The sequence below is a fragment of the Eubalaena glacialis genome, chromosome 19 (assembly GCF_028564815.1).
Source record: "Eubalaena glacialis isolate mEubGla1 chromosome 19, mEubGla1.1.hap2.+ XY, whole genome shotgun sequence".
NCBI lineage: Eukaryota > Metazoa > Chordata > Mammalia > Artiodactyla > Balaenidae > Eubalaena > Eubalaena glacialis.
Genome location: NC_083734.1, coordinates 25,203,708 through 25,224,523, shown reverse-complemented (window position 1 = coordinate 25,224,523; position 20,816 = coordinate 25,203,708). Strand labels below are relative to the sequence as shown.

Here is a 20,816-nt window from a genome sequence, read left to right as displayed (position 1 = left end):
TATTCTTACATTGGATAGAACCTACTGTTTGTTTTTTTAATGACCAATAACTTTATTAAATTTTTTAAAATGCTATTTAAAAAATTTAAATAATGCACACGAATATAAAACTTAAAATGACAAGTTCTCCCTGTTATGCATGTATGTAGATCTGCCTGCCTGTTCTCTTTTCCACAAATGGAATCATGCTATGTATACTGTTCTTCAACGTGCTTTTTTTGAAAAACAGTTATCCTGGGTATCTTTCCTTGTTAGCACATATAGTTCCACTCTCTTTTTTTTTTTAAGTTCATAGTACTCCATGATACTGTCGAGATACAATGCTTTATTTGGCCAGTCACCTGTGCTGCACTCTTGCTGAAGATTTTTAAAGCAAATCTTAAATACCATCATTTCACTTTACTTCAGTATGCAACTCTAAAAAATGTTAATATTTTCTTATGTAGCTATAATTCCATTATCACACCTGATAAAAGGAACAGTATTTTATTGGTATCATCTGATACCTTCTACAGATATGTCTCAGAAATATCTTTTTGTAGTTGGTTGGTTTGACTAGGATTCAAACAAGGAGTAGACATTTGATTGTTAAGTTTTCCAGGTCTCTCTTTTAATCCTCTTCCTCCTTTTATGACATTGACTTGGTTGGAGAAACTAGGTCAGTTGTTCTATAGAATGTCCCACATTATGGATTTTCTCAATTTGTCATGTATTTTAACTTGTTCTTTTGGTGTCATTTAACTTCTTTTATCCCTTGCATTTCTGTAAATGGAAGGTAGCTATAGAGCCATGTCCTCTAATACTAGCTATGTTTGTAACCACTAGTGACTATTTAAATTTATTTATTTACTTGGCCACACCACTCGGCATGCAGGATCTTAGTTCCTGGACCAGGGATCAAACTCATGCCCCCTGCAGTGGAAGCACGGAGTCTTAACCACTGGACCGCCAGGGAAGTCCCTGTGGCTATTTAAATTTAAAGTAACTGGATTTAAATAAAATTTAAAATTTAGCCCCTCCATTGCACAAGTCACATTTCTAGTTCTCAGTAGCCACATATAGAACATTTCTGTCATCACAGAAAGTTATTTTGGACACTGCTGATCTAGAGGCTTAATTAGGTTTAGGTTTAATATTTTTGGCTAGAATACTACATAGGCAGTGCTGTGTTGCTTTGTATGGTGTCACATCAGAAGAGACATATGCCTGGTTATCCCACTTTTAATAATGTTAAAACTAAGAAGGCGGTGATCAGCCTGATGCCTTCATTGTAAAATTCTAATCATGTTTGCTATGAGTAAAGATAGTTTTTCTTCTTCTTTTGAAATCTCTGATCTCTCTCTTTTTTAAAAAAATTATTTATTTATTTATTTATTTATGGCTGTGTTGGGTCTTCGTTTCTGCGCGAGGGCTTTCTCTAGTTGTGGCAAGCGGGGGCCACTCTTCATCGCGGTGCGTGGGCCTCTCACTATCGCGGCCTCTCTTGTCCAGATGCGCAGGCTCAGCAATTGTGGCTCACGGGCCTAGTCGCTCCGCGGCATGTGGGATCTTCCCAGACCAGGGCTCGAACCCGTGTCCCCTGCATTGGCAGGCAGATTCTCAACCACTGCGCCACCAGGGAAGCCCCTCTGATCTCTTTTTTTTTTTCTTGACTTACTGCATTAGCTAAAACTTTCAATAAAATTGTTGAAATGTTGAGAGTTAATATTCTTGCTTTGTTCCTAGTCTTAGGGAGAAAATATTTAGTCTTCCATCATTAAGTATGATGTTAGTTGTAGTTTTTCATAGACGTCCTTCATTGGACTAAGTTCTAATACTTGCTTGCTGAGTCTTTTTATATGAATACGTGTTGAATTTTGTCATGTTTTTCTATATTTATTGAGATGATCATATGGTTTTCTGTTTTATTCTGTTATGTGATGAATAATATTGGTTTTTCTTTTGTGAATGTTACACCTTACATTCGTGGGACGAATTCCATTTGGTTATGATGTATTCTCAGTTTATATATTACTCATTTGCTCATATTTTGTTAATGATTTACATCTGTGTTCTTAAGGAATATTGTTCTGTGATTTCCTTTTCTTATGATGTCTTTGATTTTGGTGTCAGAGTAATGATGGATTTCTCCTGTGTCCTTTTGACATAACTGCAGTTTTCTTTGATAACTTTCATGCTTTTTTTCCCCTCATGTACAATAAGAGGTCCCAGGCTCTGTACAAAAGGGTGTCTCAGCATGTTCTCTCAGTAGAGAGGGTTCTTTGAAAAAGGGCCTGCCACTGCTTTTTAATAGTCTTTCAAGTTACCTCTGATATAACAAAACCATTAATAAAATATATTGTAAAAAAAAACAAACAAAAAAAACCTAATGAATACTTAATGCTTTAACTCCAAATCCCTGCAAATTTTTTTTCTAGTTTTTTACTTAAAAAATATTTTATATACACTAATATCAGTTGAGTTTGGAAATCTCAAAGTACACAGTATTTTTACTGCACTGAAAGAAATCTTAAACTTTGAATAAAATTATTAGATTTTAAGGTATATAGTTTTAAATTCTTCAATTTAGAATTGCTTCACATCATGAGGAATAAATTCTTTTAGGTACTTCCTTTTCTTTTTCCTTTCCAGTCAGCTTATTCTTTCTGTATTGGTAAGCCTTGGGAGAAGGAAGGTAGGTATGGTATGGGGCATCAACCAGTCAATTCCATAACTATCCAGATGGATATAACTACAATCTTGATTGATCTAACTTCAGTCCAGTAGAGTAAGTTTCCTAGCTGGTTGCTGTAGGATCGTAGATGATGACTGAGCTCAGCCAAGCTGTTGACATTGATTTATAACAATTACGAATGGTAAAATATCAGGTACATTCATAAATGAATAAATTTGAGGACATTTTATACCTTTTTATATTAAAATAACTAGAATCTTATCTCTGTATTTATTCAGATACTAAGATATTTAGATTATGTAAGGCAGATCATCTTTGGCTATCTGATCACATGTTAAATGAGGATGAGAGATTGGCTTTTATGAAGCTTTCTGCATGCTCTTAGTTTTAGGCCACTGTACAAAGTATTTTTTTTTCTATGTAAATTCAAATAATTTTACTTTTAGGATTATGTGTGAAAAACAAATGACATCCAAAATTTCTAAGTCTGTTAACTTGTATACTTTGATACAATAGTTATACTATAAATAAACCTTTCTTTTAACTTTTCAGGCACAAAAATCTCAAACCAAGAAATCCTGGACAACAAGGACAGGCACCAACTTTAAGTCAGCAACAACAAGTACTTCCGAAGCACAAGACCAATGAAAAGCAAGAAAAGAGTGAAAAACCACAAAAACGCCCCTTGACTCCTTTTCACCATCGTGTATCTGTTAGCGATGATGTTGGCATGGACACAGATTCAGCCAGCCAAAGACTTGTGATCTCTGCTCCAGACAGTCAAGTGAGATTTTCAAACATCCGAACTAATGATGTAGCAAAGACTCCTCAGATGCACGGCACTGAAATGGCAAATTCACCTCAACCACCCCCACTTAGTCCTCACCCATGTGATGTGGTTGATGAAGGAGTGACTAAAACACCTTCAACTCCTCAAAGTCAACATTTTTATCAAATGCCAACACCGGATCCCTTGGTTCCTTCTAAACCAATTGAAGATAGGATAGACAGTTTATCCCAGTCTTTCCCAGCTCAATTCCAGGAAGCTGTAGAACCTACAATATATGTTGGTACAGCAGTAAACTTGGAAGAAGATGAAGCTAATATAGCCTGGAAGTATTACAAGGTCCCAAAGAAAAAAAATTTAGAGTTTTTACCACCTCAACTTCCAAGTGATAAATTCAAGGATGATCCAGTTGGACCTTTTGGACAGGAAAGTGTAACATCAGTTACAGAGTATGTATTTTTTTTAATAGTCACTATTATAATTTAAGGGTGGAAATGATGTAGGTTCTTAATAGTAGGACTCCAGAATGGTTTCAGGGTAGGATTTACAATAATAAATCCTTTGAGTATTGGAGTATTAATTTTGCATAATTTCTTTACTGTGATTTTTCCTCAGGGAACCTCTTTATTATGAAATATTTTAGTCACAAAAAAGTGGAGAAAATAATAACATTTATCCATCAACAAACTTAAGAATTTTACATACAGTTAGAACCCCTGTGTACTATTTTTCTTCCTCCATTCTTCCTTCCACTGTCCTGAATTTGGTATTTATCATTTCTATACATGTTTTTGTACATGTAGCTCTAGTTAATTCATTTTACTTGCTCTCTAGTATTTCTTTGTTATGAATATGCCATAATTTATCTACTCTCTTGAGATGGACATGTTGGTTATTTTCAATTTTTCACAAAGGATGTAGCAGTGAACTTTTTTGTACACATTTCCTTGTATACTTATATATATAAGAATTTCTCTAGGGAATACAGCAAAAAGTGGAATTGCTGGACCATGGGGTATGTCGATATTCAACATGAAGGGTTGTTGCCAAGTTACTCTCCAAACTATACTAGTTTACACCCTCATCAACCAGCAGAGTATGAGAATAGCTGTTCTACATTTTCCTCAGTACTTGGTATTATGAGACTTTTAATTTGGCTAATCTGCTGCATGCAGAATGGCCTATTATTGTCTTACTATGTTTTACAGATCCCTAGTGAGGTTAAGCATCACTTAAAGTGTTTACAGGCCTGTATATCATATGTTTTAGTCTATTTTCGTTTCTTTTTTTTCCTGATTTATTCTTTTCATATTCTGGTTATTAATCTTATATTAATTATATGTGCCTTGGATATCATTTGTTTTTTATAGGTTTTTTTTTTTTTTTAATTTATTTTTGGCTGTGTTGGGTCTTCGTTTCTGTGCGAGGGCTTTCTCTAGTTGTGGCGAGCGGGGGCCACTCTTCATCGCGGTGCGCGGGCCTCTCACTGTCGTGGCCTCTCTTGTTGCGGAGCACAGGCTCCAGACATGCAGGCTCAGTAGTTGTGGCTCACGGGCCTAGTTGCTCCGCGGCATGTGGGATCTTCCCAGACCAGGGCTCAAACCCGTGTGCCCTGCATTGGCAGGCAGATTCTCAACCACTGCGCCACCAGGGAAACCCCTTGGATATCATTTTTAGTCCATTTTTTTTTCTTTTCTTTTCTTTTCCTCCTAGTTATTCTTCGTATATTCTGGCTATCAATCTTGTATTAGTTATATGTGCTACAGATATCTTCCTCTGTTCTGTGGTTTGCCTTCTTTGTCCACAATATGTATGACATACTTTGGGGCAGAAATAGGGTTTTTTTCAGGTCTCCCTTTACTTTCTGTGTTGTTCTGATTATATTTATTATCTGTCCCACAAGCTTTTTGCATTTTTATCTATAGTGGGGTTTTTAAAAATTTTTATTGGAGTATAGTTTACAATGTTGTGTTAGTTTCAGGTGTAAAGCAAAGTGAATCAGTTACAGTGTTTTTTTAAAGGTGAAAGTCAACCAACCATTATATTCATTTTACCGTTATATTCATTAAAACTGTCTACCTATTTATCAATGCAAGGCCAAGTAGTTTGCAAAGATTACATTTCCTTCTCTATCAGTCTCTAAAACTTTTAGGGTCTTTAGCTTAGAATGTTGAAATTTCGCAAGAATACGTGTATACATCGTGGTCTTTTATTCAGTCCTTGTACTGAACTTTTGAGGAGGGCTGGTTCAATTTGAAGTCTTTTTTGTCCCGTCACTGGGAAGTTTCTCTTTTCTTGGAAAATATCTCCATTTTTTTCCCCCATTCTCTGCAGAACCTCTAGAATTCAGATATTGAACTTGTGTATTTTCTCTCATTTTCCATCTTTTTTTTCTGAGGGTATTCCTCAACTTCTAGCCCCTTTCTTAAAGTCTTAATATTTGTTTCTCATGTTTTTTTAATTTCTAAACTTCTTTTTAAAAATAGCAACCCCTTGCTTAATGTCCTGTAACTTTTTTTCCTTTAGAATTACTTTATTTTGGTCTTTTTCTTTACTATACTGATTCTCATCATATGTCTTCTTCTTGTTTCATCTTACACATTTTAGAATGAGGGAATGAATAGAGGAGCTGAGGGAATGAATAGAGGAGCTGTATAAAGGCAGAGCCTTGTTGCTTGGCAGGACTTAACTCACTCAACAAATATTTTAGAATGAACTGTGTATCAGTTCCAGAAACTTTGCTTTATGTTAATAGGGTAGGGGATGTTTAGGAGGGGAGGCCTTGTACCTAAACTTCCAGGATGAAAAGGATCTTGTGCCTTCACCAGGTAGTTTATTCATTTTTCTTAGAAAAGGAACCCTTTCAGGACTGGGGGGCAGGGACAGGGGGATAAATTAGGAGTTTGGGATTAACATATACACACTACTATATATAAAATAGATAAACAACAAGGACCTGCTGTATAGCTAGCACAGGGAACTATATTACAATATCTTGTAATAATCTATAATGGAAAAGAATCTGAAAAAGAATATATATATACACACACACACACACAAAACAGAATCACTTTGCTGTATACCTGAAACACACAACATTGTAAATAAACGATACTTCAATTTTTAAAATGGTTATAAAAAAATAGGAACACTTTGTTTTTCCTTTTTCAGCTTTTTTTCATTTCTGTCTAGAGATTTAAGTCCAGATTTTCTCTGGTTTTTAGGCAGTTTGGCTCTCCTGTTGTTTATATGGTTTGCCCTTAGCCCCCTCTTGCATATTGTAAGCCATGAACTTTCTCTGCTGTGTTTCATTGATTTTGAGCTTCCCTGAGACTAAGTAAAATTCCTGATCTATTTATAGCCTCTTTCTCATTTTCCCTACTGTTAGAGATGTATTTTCTTTTAAAATTCCTCTGTTATTATTTTAATAGACAAACCCGTGTGCTTCATCTAGCACTTTGAATCTTAAAAGCATTCTAGTATGACTTTTTTTTTTAAATTAAAATTAATCTGGACTTGAAATAGAGGGACTTCAGAATACCCTTATGATCATGGAAGACGACTTAGTTAATAAATTAGTCAGCAGATTTTTTGAAAGCAAATGATGTCTTGGAAACAAGGCTTAAAAGATCTTAATCTTATCTGTGCTGGATGTAATATAAAAATCTAAGCTAACTTCAACTCTTGCCTGAAACTGTTGGTCTCCTTGATTCTATACTTCTCTTTATATAGTCTCTATACAGCAGTCAGAGTGATCATTGTAAGTTAAATATAATGTTACTCATTTGCTTAAAACTCTTCAGTAGTTTCCCTTTATATTTAGAATAAAATCCATACTCTTTCCCTCATCTGTAAGGTTCTACACAATCTCCTGCATACCTAGTTCTTTACTTGTATTTACTGCTCTCCTGTTTGCTTCCTGATTTAACCACACCAGCTTTCTTGCTATTCCTTCAAAAAAGTTAAGGTCATTCTTCATGGCCTTTAGAATTGGATTACGGGGTGGGGGGAATACCTCACCCCTTACTGTTCAGTTGAACTCAAAAGTTACCTTCTCAGGAGGTATTTCCTTGACCACAGTACCTAAACTGTGACCTCTCTTTAATCCCCAAGTCACAACCTATCCTGTGTACTACTTTCATTTTCTCCATATATATAATTATCTGAAATTATATGTTTGTTAATGGTCTCTTCCCTATTAGAATGTAAGCTCTATGAGGGCAAGGACTTGGTCTTGTGTACTACTGTGTTCTTCCAACTTACACACACGCACGCACGCACGCACGCACGCGTGCCTTCCCGGAACAATCCTAGGCACATAGACATTCAGCAGATGTTGGATGAATGAAATGACAGTATGGTCCTAGATTACTTTATGATTTTAAAACATTTCTTTCTAGGTGTTACATTTTCTTATTTAATGTATGTAAAAATGTAGTGATGTGAATATTTTCAGTTTTAAGAACTTTAAGAGTGAGTTTTTATGGACATATTATATTCATTAGGTTTAAGAATTCTAGCCATAACTTTACTTAGTGTATTGGCTGCTTGTGTGCATGAGCATCTGTAAGTGAAATGAAGGTCTCTTAGAAGTTAATACAGCTTAACCTTAAGAGTTGGTTCTAAAATTACTTTGGCATTTTTCTCATTGAATAAGAATGAGGAAGAAGCATAATGTAGAAAGGTAACATGCAGAGTAGAATGGTTCTGGGTCATGATTATGTAAATTAAAGAAAATACATGCCTCTACCTGTTCCTGGTCACCATCTTTTTCTACCTCATAAAAAGAAGACATAAAAGATTGAATAGAGGTTTTTTTGTTTTTAAAGTTGAACATGAATACAGTTTTGGTTATGCTAGTTACTAAAATGTGTGTTGTGACACAAATTACTTGTAGATAGAATCCTTGTTTTTGTATTGTAATACTAGATTAGAATAGGGTAGATAGTACAGAAGGTCAACCATCAGAGTCCTCGCTGCTATATGAACTGAGAAATATTTATGGAATACACCTGTTTTATACTTGGTAGGTTAGAAGTTTTGGTCTTACATTTTAATCATCTAGATGATTTTATTTTATCTTCCTGGAGTTACTGGCAGTAGTTCTCAATTGGAGCAGTTTCTGGCCGCCTCCCATCCCCCCACCCCCAGGTGACATTTGGCAATGACTAGAGATATTTTGGTTGTCACAACTGGGCGTGTGCTACTGACATCTGGTAGGTAGAGGCCAGGGATGCTGCTAAATATCTTACAGTGTATAGGACTGTCCCCCACAACAAGGAATTTTCCAGCCCAAAATGTTAGTAATGTTGAGGTGCTTTAATGTTACAAATAACTTTAGAGTTCAAATTTCTGTTAAAAGTTATTAAATTAGATATGCCAAACATGTTTAATGATTAAGTTTCACTAGGGAGCTCTCTCCCATACTGTTTTAGTCTCCCCAGACCACAGTAAAATACCTGGCATGGTCTTCAGTGTTCGTGTTGTGCTAAAACAAAAGTTATTTTTTCTCATAGTTAAAAAGATCTTGTTGGAATAACTTATTAATTCAAGTACCTGCTCTTACTATTACTTGAGATGGGATATCATGAGGATCAGTCATCTCCTTATAGCAATTTGGCAAAGCCAGTTGACAAAGTCAGATGATGTCTCTTGTCATTAAAAATAAATTCTAAGAATTACTATTACGCTTTCTTAATGTCACTTAAACAATCTTAAATTCTTTGTAGAAGCATTCTATATTTTTAAAGATGTAATATGATCAAACATATTTCTGGTAATAAGAGTAATCCATTCAAAAACCTGGTTTGTTTTATATAAAAAAATTTGTGAATTTGTGTTACCCAGTCATTGTAAATTTCTATTATCTTTTTCCATGCTCTGAGTTTTGAAAATGTTTTTAAATATATAGCAGTTAATTTTAATGAGGTTAATTAGAGGGCTGTTGCAACTCCTATATTCTTTCTCCTTTCTTAGGAAGGTTGTCTTTTTAAATTCATACTCCTCAAAGATGCACTTTTTCAGTTTGAATAAAACTGAAATTTCTATAATATACAAGATACTGTAAGGCACTGTTGCGGTATAAAGTAAATTTGGGTCCTGGCCCTAAATGAAATTGTAGTCTAATGGAAAATAGCATTAAATTCTCTGATACAGGTATATATATAAGCTATAGTAGGGATGCAGAGCCAGAGTGGAGAATAATTCCATTTATGGAGATCAGAAGCTTTATGTAGTTTTGTATGGATAGATTATAGGGTGCTGCTTAGTGGTTTGGTGTGTCACGGTGAGAAATGAGACCTAAAGAGTGGAGGAGGGCTATATAACGGAGTGGCAAAATATTATTTATAAGGTGATACAGGGGGCTCATTAGGAAATTAGAAAGACATGGTAGGGATGGAGGGATTTTATAGATGTTGTGGAGTAGACTAAAGAACTTTACGGCCAATTAGAGGGGCAAGAATGCATCAGTAGAAATTAAAAAATGGTTTCTTTATAGTAGTTGACTTCTACAGATGTGTGCCTTTTTAGAAAATTATGGAGGAGAAATTTAGACCTTTGTTTTATTTATGTTAAGTGACAACTCGGTTTCTATTTGGCATAAATAAATGAAGTTTTCCATTGATTAGTATTAAGGGGTGGGCACTAGGCTTTCATAAGGCTTTCAGAGGCTTTCAGTACCTCTGAAAAGAGGTACTCTTTTTCAGTTTTAGATGGTGGTGGCTGCTTAACTAGTGCAGAGTAATTACTTCATCATTTCTAAGCATTTCCTTTATTCTTAGACTTCATGTGCAGCAGTCGATGCCAAATTTTTTAGCAGCTACTTTAAAGCAAAATTCCTTTTCTAATTTGTTAGAATTTATTTGGAGGGGAGAGAGAGGTTGGGGGTGGAGCATAGCATATCTCCCACACAAGATATACACATCTGTGGCAAATATCTTTATTTTCTTTTTGCTTCTAATTATTTTTAGTTTCTTTATTAATGATAGCATCTATTTTAGAATAGTGGCTTAAGACCTTGTAAGTTTTAAAGAAAGCAAAATTTCTGCCAAGAAACATTACAGTTGTTTTTAAATGTATTTTTTCAAGGGTCTAGCACTTAGTTTTAGTAGAATTTGTGCCAGTCTAAAATAATCTGTAACTCTGATTCAGAAGGAACCTTTCTAAACCCTGAACAAACAAAGAACTGTACTTGAGCATAGTTCTTATTATGTCTTGTTCAGTATAAAAAATACATCATGATATCTTAACCGTAATATCCCTCAATAGAATTAGCTCTTATGTTGTATATAATATGTATATACCAGATTTTTATTGTATGTATCTAGTTATATAATGCATTATTTGATCTCTAAAAGATAGTTTCTAATTTTTTGTTTCATAGAAAGAAGTCTATGATGAAATAAACTTGATTTATTGTATTCTAAACCTTTTAAGATTTTTTTCTTTTTAAGATTTTTTTTCTTTTCTTTAAGTCTTCCTTATTTGCTATCTTACTTTAATGCAATAAAGCTGTACTTTTGACAGCTAGCTTGACTCAGTTTAAGGATTGGTTATGAATGTTGGAGATGGTACTGGAAAAGTTACTATTAAAATTTTTTTGAGATTTATTGAATTCATTTCTTAATTAACATTTCCTGAACTGTAGCTTATCTCCTTCTGTAATTGCCGATTCCAAAATATTGTCACACCTTGTCCAGAAGAATTTTTATTGAATAAAGGCATAAAAGCATATGCTATAGGCCATGTTAAATTCTCTACAAGTACATTTTAGGATAGTATGTAACTTTGTCACAGTGAGAGGAAGGAGATATAGTTAATGAATAATATAAAAGTAATTCAGTTTGCTATGGGCATTGCAAAGCTTCCTGTTCATGGCTGTACCTAATCATTCTTTTCCAGTTTGTCTGTATTTAGCTTTATATTTGATTGAAACTATCTCTGTAGTTAACTATTTGGCTATATGTGAAAGTTCATTTTAGAAAAGGAGAGGTGTGTTGTTCCTATTCACAAAAAGTGTATGTATACTATATAATTGGAGAGTGAAGAAATGCTAACTTGAGTTTTTAATTTGGCATCTCTTAAAAAGCAATTTTAATTTCTATTTTTATCAGTTTTAAATATAGAAGGATGTGTAATGTAAATAATTTATATTTTTAATTTATTGTGACGATACTCTTGATATTATTGACTTCATTTAAATTCTTTGCATATCCCACTGTCTGTGAGAACCATTCAATAAAATAACAAAAAGTTGTCTTTAGGTATTGCATTTGGTTTACTCATTTTTATTCCTAGTAGAGCCCTGTGCAGTAGGATTTTTCCTTTTAATGTTACTGCCTACTAGCTTAACAACTACTTGCATAAAGAGTGTGGCAGTTTTTATGCTTCTGCTAGAGGACAACTTAATATGAAAAACAGTTGTTTTATTCACCTCAACACAGAGTAGTCTTTCAGGTTAGTGACTGGGGGTGAGGGGGGTAGGTTCTTATACTTTTCGCCTATGAATAGTTATGTGAATTGGCATACTTAAAATCTTTCCAGCCCTAACTCTGCCACCATGTGACCATTTCTTTCAACATAATTTTCATATCAAAGTCAGCACACCCTCTCGTTCCTATTTTCATGATGTTATTTTAAGTATTAAATAAGAAAATACATGTCAAAGTAGATGGAAATGCTATTTTGAAAAGATTCACATTGGTATCTGATAGACAATTCAGGAAACATTTAGGGTCTAATATGGTGAGGTACAAAGCTTTTTCTAAGAAATAAATGCTTATTCATTTATAGACCAGAACTATTCTAACAGGTAATTGTGGAATATAGCCCATTGACAGTTATGTGTTCCTATGGAAGAAAGTTTTTGTGGACTTGGGATTTTAGTTTGGGGATAAATCTGAGGCACATTGAAATAACAGTGACATATATCATATTTGATAGCATGTTTAGAAAATGTCAGTTATTCTTCTGATGACCTCTGTTTCAACCTTAGTTGATAGGGTATAGAGTGCTTCTAGTGCTGGACATTGGTGAATAGCTTAACAAGATACGATATCTCTGTCATTCAAAGAATTTATAAACTATCAAATACCTTTATTGATTCCAAATCTTACTTCTCTTATGATTGTTTTATCCTGATACTCAGGACAGACAAGTAGCGGCAGCAGTATCACTTCCTAATGAATAAAGATGATTTATTTCAAAGTACAGCATACTGTATTTTAGAATTATTAATGCAAACACAGTATCTCAATCCTGTGTGGCTTTTAGATTTCATGTATTAATTTAGCAGGTATTTACTGAGCACCTATTATGTGCCAGGCACTCTTCTAGGCATTTGGGATAGTTCAGTAAACAAAGATAAGATCCCTGACATTTAGAGGTTTATAGTCTAGTGGGAGTGACAGACAACCATGAACATAAGCAAATTATATAGTATATTAAGAGATAAATGCTATGGAGGGAAAAACAGAGCCCGGTAAGGGAGATCAGTGGTGAGGCAGTGGGCATATTGCAATTTTAAATAAGATCTCGTAGATAAGGTGACATTTAAACAAAGACTTGAAGGAAGTGAGGGAGTTGGCCATGCAGATATTTGGAGGAAGAATGTTCCAGACAAAGAGAACAGCCAGAAGTTGTCTGACCTGTTTGAGGATTATCAAGGAAGACCTTGGAAGAAGAGTAAGAGAGGGAGGAGTAGAATAATAGATGAAGTTGGAGGGGAAAAGAGGAGACAGATCATGGAAAGCTTTGGTAGGATATTATAAGGACTTTGTTTTTTACTCAGGGTAAAATAGTTATTGCAGGATTTTGAGCATTATCTGACTAGAAGCCTGGCTGCCATTATTATGGCAGCATGGGAATCTCAGCTTTGCAAACCATAGCGAACATGAATTTGGGAGTCTAAAAGTGTCATACACAAACCAAAAATGAATCATTTCTCTCTTCCCACTCACCAAGCACCTTGGTCTTCAGAGATGTAAAAGTCCTGATGATTTTCAGGGTTCTGTGGTGCAGATCAGCTTCTTCTGGCTTCCCTCTCTAAGCCTTAGATTTCACCTTTCTCTGGTCTCTTTCCAATAGTTATCTTTCTAACTTCAGTGTTGTCTTCTCGCCTGTTCTGTTGTCCTTTGTCATTTTATTGGATATTTTAGGAGAGTATAAACATATATTTATCATTCACCATGTGGAACCAAAAGACTAATAATTGATTTTCCAACGTGATTAGTAAAAACCTCTGAGATACTTGCGCCGAAACTCTGTTTGACACTGTAAAACGTTTTGCTGGATTTATGGTAATAATGTTATTTTTATGAAACACAAGTCATGCTCTTAAGTTTTTTAAACTTAAAATATATCCACTCATGGCAGTAGGAAAAGGATAATCACTTTCATTGTATAAAGGTATAAATTGTATAAAAGTAGTGTCTCACTGTATAGCCCACATTTTGAGAGTTTCTGTGCTGGAACAGTTTAGATTTGAATCCCTTTCAAGTGAATGGATTTGGACAAGTTAATGCGATTGAGGACTTGGGAACAGAGTGGATAACCAAAAGACAGCACATTTTGGTGGAAAGACTGTGAGACCAGGATTTTAGCTCCATTTCTCTATTGCTAAATTTGATACTTCAGTAAATCACATAACCTTTCTATGCCTCAGTTTCTTCATTTGTAAAATGAAGGATTGCAAATTAGATCATCTTTAAATAATTCTTTTTTTTAAATAATTCTAAAAAGTTTATGATACTTAAGTCATTTTGGAAATTTGTTATACTTTTATGGAGAATATGATTAATTTTCTATTTTTATTTCTTTATGCAGGTTAATGGTGCAATGTAAGAAAACTTTAAAAGTTTCTGATGAATTAGTGCAGCAATATCAAATTAAAAATCAGTATCTTTCAGCAATAGCATCTGATTCAGAACAAGAACCTAAAATTGATCCATATGCATTTGTTGAAGGAGATGAGGAATTCCTTTTTCCTGATAAGAAAGATAGACAAAATAATGAGAGAGAAGCTGGAAAAAAACACAAGGTAAGAGAAATCAAAGTACACCAAAGTGTCACTGATGATCTGTAGCTCTGCATATAGTACCACACTTCTATTTGGAAAAAAAAAATTCATCATTTTAACTGAGAAAAACATTTTTAAAAAATAGGTAAATCAGGCACATTGTACACAATTTAAGAGCTTGTATGGGCTTGAAATTATAGCTGGTCTCTGATAATGAAAAGATCTTTATTAAACAATAAAGTAAATAAACTTGTAAAAGTTCTGAGATTGGAGAAAGAGTGCATTAATTTCTGTTATATTGAAATCAGGACATTTAGGTAGACGAACTGTTTTGATTCTGAGTTAAACTATGCTGTAAGTGAATTACCAGTTTTCAAAAATGCAGTAAAATACACATCACTGAGTTTATAAAATACATGATATTTTGAATATGTGAATCAAGAACCTATAGTGCCCCTGAAAGTAAAATGTTATGTGAATAAAGTGTGAGATGTACAAATACTTACTTGACTAAAATTTTAAAAATCAAATATTTGAGGATCTATTAAGGACAGAGTAATCTATTAAGATAACTCTGCTTGCCGTAAATACAAAATTGGAAATTGAAAGCTGTAAAATTGCAAAAAGGACCCAATAATATGTTTAATACAAAGAATTAATTTCACAGAGTTTTATTTAGCCTTACTGTGTGCCAGGTACTTGACATTTTGTTCTTCTGTAAATGTGAAAACAGTAGTATCTGGGAAGGCAGTAGGTATTGTAGAAAGAACATGGACTTTGGAATTTGACAGATTTAGGTTGAAATCCCAGCTCCACTACTTATCAGCTGTATTTCCTGGGTTATCTTTAGAACTATTTTTTGTCTGTAAAATGAGTGTACTACTTCCTTATCATATATAGATTAGTTGTGAGAGTTATTGATGTCTGTACTACACCCAGCAGAATGCTTGATACATAGCTACTCAATAGTTGGTATATTTTATTGTAAAATATGTATTTCAGTCTAATATGTAATATTGTATGCAGGTAGAAGATGTGCCATCTAGTGTAACAGTGTTATCACATGAAGAAGATGCTATGTCATTATTTAGTCCCTCTATCAAGCAAGGTAAAACTTTAATTTTCTAATTAAAATACTGCATTCCAGGATTGTTACTCCAAAGTAATCTGATATTGTTGGACTTTTAGTGTTCCTTTTTGCATAATTCATATATTTCATAGAAAGGGACCTATCTTAAAATGGTGGATTTATTGTTTATCTTGTACTGGGAGAAGCAAGTTTAGGTGATAGAAATTCTGTTTTGAATTGTTGGAACTTCTTTCCTTTTTTTTTTTTAATTTATTTTTATTTTTGGCTTCCTTGGGTCTTCATTGCTGTGCGTGGGCTTTTTCTAGTTGTGGTGAGCGGGGGCTACTCCTCGTTGCGGCACACAGGTGGCTTCTCTTGTTGTCAAGCACGGGCTCTAGGTGCTCGGGCTTCAGTAGTTGTGGCACGTGGGCTCAGTAGTTGTGGTGCACGGGCTTAGTTGCTCTGCAGCATGTGGGATCTTCCCGGACCAGGAATCGAACCCGTGTCCCTTGCATTGGCAGGCGGATTCTTAACCACTTTGCCACTAGGGAAGTCCCTCCTTTTTTAACAAATAAAAATAATTTTCAGCTGTAAAATGAGGAGATAGGATAAGATCATCACCTGAGATCTCTCTCAGATCTAAAAACTCAATTTATGAATTAGACTTTACTGTAATTTGGTTGTCCTTTTCTCCCCCTCTCCCCAAGTTAGAAGAACTGTTGCTGAGGTCATTAATTTAACAAATATTTATTGAGCACATGTTATGTGTAGGCACTGTTCTCGGCACTGGAGATACAGTGGTGAAGACTCCACTTTGAAAGTGTCTGACTTGTGCTACTTGTGAATAGAATAGAGAGACATGATATATTAGTTCTTTTACAAGATCTATTTAATTTTTGATGGAGGCAGAAGAAGTTGTCCTTTGGTATGTGTCTTTTAGGGGCAAAGTTTTGTTTTAGTATTTGGAATAAATAAAGAGGGTCAGTCAGGCTCTGTGCAACCAAAAACAGGAGTAAGAAAAAAAGTCCATCTGAATAAGGAAGAGATGGTCTTTCATGAAATAAATTTAGTGGTCAGTGGTTCTAAGTAGCTTAAAGTGAGTTAACAATTTGGGTTTTTTAGCCTGTTTACCTACCCTAGGATATAGGAAATGTGTAATTGTCCCTGTGGTGAGGCTTTCTCAAAATGTGGACCATCTGCCACATTCTGGAGCATGTTTTGAGGTGAAACTGGGAAATCTTGGTTTTTAATAAATATCCTAGATGATTTTTACACACTCTAAAAATTTCAGAACTACTGCCTTAGTGAATCTTTAGGACAATATGCAGAGGCATTTGGAAAGTGACTTTCACCTTTCTGAAAGGGAGGGCTATTTCAAGTTGTTTAACCATTCGGAGGATGCTTTGGAAGGTTTATACACCAAACTGCTTTTTTTTTCTTTCTTGTGTGGGAATGTAAGAGGAATTTACCTTTCATTTGTATTTTTATTTTTTCTAAAGTAGTCATTTTTTCCCCTAAAACTGGAAAGAAAAAAAAAAAAGGAAAATAAAATTTTAGAACTGAAATGAAACTTAACTAAGAGGTACTTAAGTGAGTACTTAAGTGCCTGGCACTGGGCGAAAGTGCTTTATCTACATTCTGTCGCATTTAATTCTTGTCATACTGTTAGTGTTGGAGTTGGGATTCAAATTAATTGTCTGACTCAAGAGCCAGAGAACTTAGTTATTCTGTGCTTCCTTTATATTTCAGGAAGATAGAAAAATTAAATGTGTGTGTGTTTAATTCTGTTGTCCTGATAGTGTTTATATTTTTATTTGACATATTATTAATGTAGATTCCTTAGCTATGTTATGGATTACATAGCCTTTGGTGAGCTTCCTGGGGAAGGTATGACCATATATTTAAAACTTTATTTCTATGAAAAAAAAGGTCTAAATTTTAAACAAGTCACCATTTCTTATTGCATAACACGCTTATAAAGTTATATGCCTAGCTTAAATAAATAGAATAATACTCATTTGGTCAGTAGTAGAATGTTTGATTTTGTTTTTCTGGTTGACACATGTAGATGCTCCACGCCCTACTAGTCATGCCCGTCCTCCGTCAACCAGTTTGATTTATGACTCAGACCTGGCTGTCTCTTATACTGACCTTGATAATCTTTTTAATTCCGATGAAGATGAACTGACAGTGAGTATCCTATTAATGATTACAATTATAATTTGTTTTCCTTGATTTTATATAAGTTTATTTTTCAGAAGTGATAAGTGACTTGAATACTATGTTTTAGCCGTGAACAATAGGAAATATTTTGGAATAAAATTTCTTTAATTGGTGTCCTTTTTTAACCTCATGTTTGAGCCTTTTTTATTTTTATTTTTTTGGCTGAACCGCCTGGCTTTCAGGATCCCAACCAGGGATTGAACCCGGGCCCTCGGCAGTGAAAGCACAGAGTCCTAACCACTGGACCGCCAGGGAATTCCCTGAGCATTCTTGATATAATGTCACCTATAAACTTGGAGGGGTTTTTTTCTTTATTTTTTGTCTTTGAAGGACATGTTTAATTAAGCTTAATTTGAGCTCTGCCATATGTTCTTTTTCTCCAGTCCTTAGGAAGCAGAATTATTTTTTTTTAATAACTAGAATTATGACTTATAACATTATACCAGAACATATAAGATTTTTAGAAATTTCATGTAATGTCTGAAACATTTATATTAACATATTTCCATACAAATAACCCAAAGAAAGTTTAGTATTAGCTGTTTTTTGTTTTTTTGTACTGCAGGTTCTTATTAGTCATCAATTTTATACACGTCAGTGTATACATGTCAATCCCAATCGCACAATTCAGCACACCACCATCCCCACCCCACCGTGGTTTTCCCCCCTTGGTGTCCATGTTTGTTCTCTACATCTGTGTCTCAACTTCTGCCCTGCAAACCGGTTCATCTGTACCATTTTTCTAGGTTCCACATACATGCGTTAATATACGATATTTGTTTTTCTCTTTCTGACTTACTTCACTCTGTATGACAGTCTCTAGATGCATCCACGTCTCAACAAATGACTCAATTTCGAGGAAGCAGAATTATTAACCTAATCTTTGATCCTCTAGTTTTAGAAATGACCGAAAAATTGGCTCAATTAGAGAATAATAAGTAATTAACATTAAAGTTATATGCCTTGTCAGTTTGTTAAGGAATACCACTTCTTTTGAATTTGTTTGGCTTCACAGCCATTATTATAAGACATCTACATACTATAATAATGAAAGAGGAAGAAAAAGTAATACTTAATCTTTAACACCCATTTGCAGAGAAAGGTGAAGATAAAAGAAATTAAAGCTTAAAATGAGATTCCCTAGAATGTCAAGTCTCTGGCAAATTAATGAATTGGGTGCTGCATTATAAAAGGGAATTCCTTTTTCATCTGCATAAAGGTAGCTTGGAAACTTCTCTAGTACATTTGGTCTCTTCAATTAAGTGACATAAAGCAGATATCACTATGCATAAACTTTTACTCCACATCCCGTAATATAGTATATTTTAGGTGAATATATCCCTGAATACTTTGATACTTTTGTACTTTCTCTCTCTACCATTCACGTATCAGCAGTGGCTCTTCTGAGGTCAAAGGTTGTAATCAGAGCTCAGTCTACATATCTAAGACAAGGTGGCTAACAGGAGACAAGGAACCAAGTTGTCAGCTCTAACAACACCGGTGACAGATTAGAGATTCTAAAACTTGTTTTGTTCAATGTATTAAAACTTACCTTTAGTTAGGGATCCTATTGCTTTGTCGTATGAGATCTTTCTGAAGTTTTGCTTAGTTTTACCTGTTGTAGCGTTTTTGCAGGGCAAGAAGATTATTGAACAAGGTAAAAGTGTAAACAAGAATTTGGAGGGGTGATTGATTATGTAGTAATCTTTAATGTCTTTTATTTAAAGGGACAAATGCTTTATGAGTATCTTACTAAGAGGCAATTCTGATGTTAATTACAAACACTTATAGTAGGTTTTCTTACCTTTTTTTTTTTTTAATAGGTTTTAAGTAATAGGTTGTTCTATGTATTTTGAAAGTATTGGTCATTTTCTTGAAGGAACTTTTTCCTCTGTTATTTGGAGCATTATCAAATCAGTAGAAAAACTAATCTGGGTTATTGATTACCTAAAATGTGTTTTTTATCTTTAAATTGTATCTCGTATATATTTGGCTCTAGAACAAATGGGCTCTACTTTCAAGTTACATCTGAATGATTACTATCTTGATCACATTGGATTTAAATTTCAGAGAAATGTGTGTGTGTGTGTGTTTTTTAATAGCCTGGATCTAAAAAATCGGCGAATGGATCAGATGATAAATCCGGCTGCAAGGAATCAAAGACAGGAAATCTGGACCCATTATCTTGCATAAGTAAGCTTCCCAAATCTGTGTTCCAGATAAATCTGCAAACTTAATCTCAACAAAGTTCCCCACCACTTTGTTTTAAGCACAGAGTAACTTCTTTTTAGTCTTATGTTAAAATGTGTGTTTTATTAAATGTAGGCACTGCAGATCTTCATAAAATGTATCCTACACCACCATCATTGGAACAACATATTATGGGATTTTCCCCAATGAATATGAATAATAAAGAATATGGTAGTATGGATACAACACCTGGAGGAACTGTTCTAGAAGGAAATAGTTCTAGTATAGGAGCACAGTTCAAAATTGAGGTTGATGAAGGATTCTGTAGCCCAAAACCTTCTGAAATTAAAGTAAGTATTTTATTTTTCTAGAAAAATAATTCACTTCCTATATTTTTGTATAGAATTAGTTTATTGCTAGATTCAAAAATCCTTTCTTAGTGATTCTAATTTTGTTATTAACAAATTTGAATTATGGTGACACTGTTAAGAATGCATTTAAGAAAAGAGTAGAATTACATTTACATTGTATTATTTTGTTTAAAGACAGGAAAAAAGGGCTAGAGTCAGTTGTTTTTTTTTTCCCCTTGGAAAATAAGATGCTAAAAGTCATGGTCTTTATATTGTAGGATTTTTCTTATGTCTATAAGCCTGAAAATTGTCAAGTTCTAGTGGGATGTTCCATGTTTGCACCTCTAAAAACTCTACCAAGCCAGTGTCTGCCTACTATCAAATTGCCAGAAGAGTGTATTTACCGTCAGAGTTGGACTGTTGGAAAATTGGAATTGCTTCCTTCAGGGCCTACAATGCCATTCATCAAAGAGGGGTATGATTTAAATATATAGTATTGGTATAGT

General features: G+C 34.3%; 1 protein-coding gene across 2 annotated transcripts in view; it reads left to right on the top strand.

The window, feature by feature from the left end:
- The window catches only part of MED13 (mediator complex subunit 13), a 93,105-nt gene that overhangs the window by 36,427 nt on the left and 35,862 nt on the right, over positions 1 to 20,816 (top strand). For both annotated transcript variants that reach the window (XM_061175162.1, XM_061175163.1), the window contains 7 exons: positions 3,227 to 3,910; positions 14,286 to 14,499; positions 15,505 to 15,586; positions 17,616 to 17,737; positions 19,873 to 19,963; positions 20,096 to 20,310; positions 20,589 to 20,785. In XM_061175162.1, the coding sequence (XP_061031145.1) occupies positions 3,227 to 3,910; positions 14,286 to 14,499; positions 15,505 to 15,586; positions 17,616 to 17,737; positions 19,873 to 19,963; positions 20,096 to 20,310; positions 20,589 to 20,785 (1,605 nt within the window). The remainder of the gene's footprint in view (positions 1 to 3,226; positions 3,911 to 14,285; positions 14,500 to 15,504; positions 15,587 to 17,615; positions 17,738 to 19,872; positions 19,964 to 20,095; positions 20,311 to 20,588; positions 20,786 to 20,816) is intronic.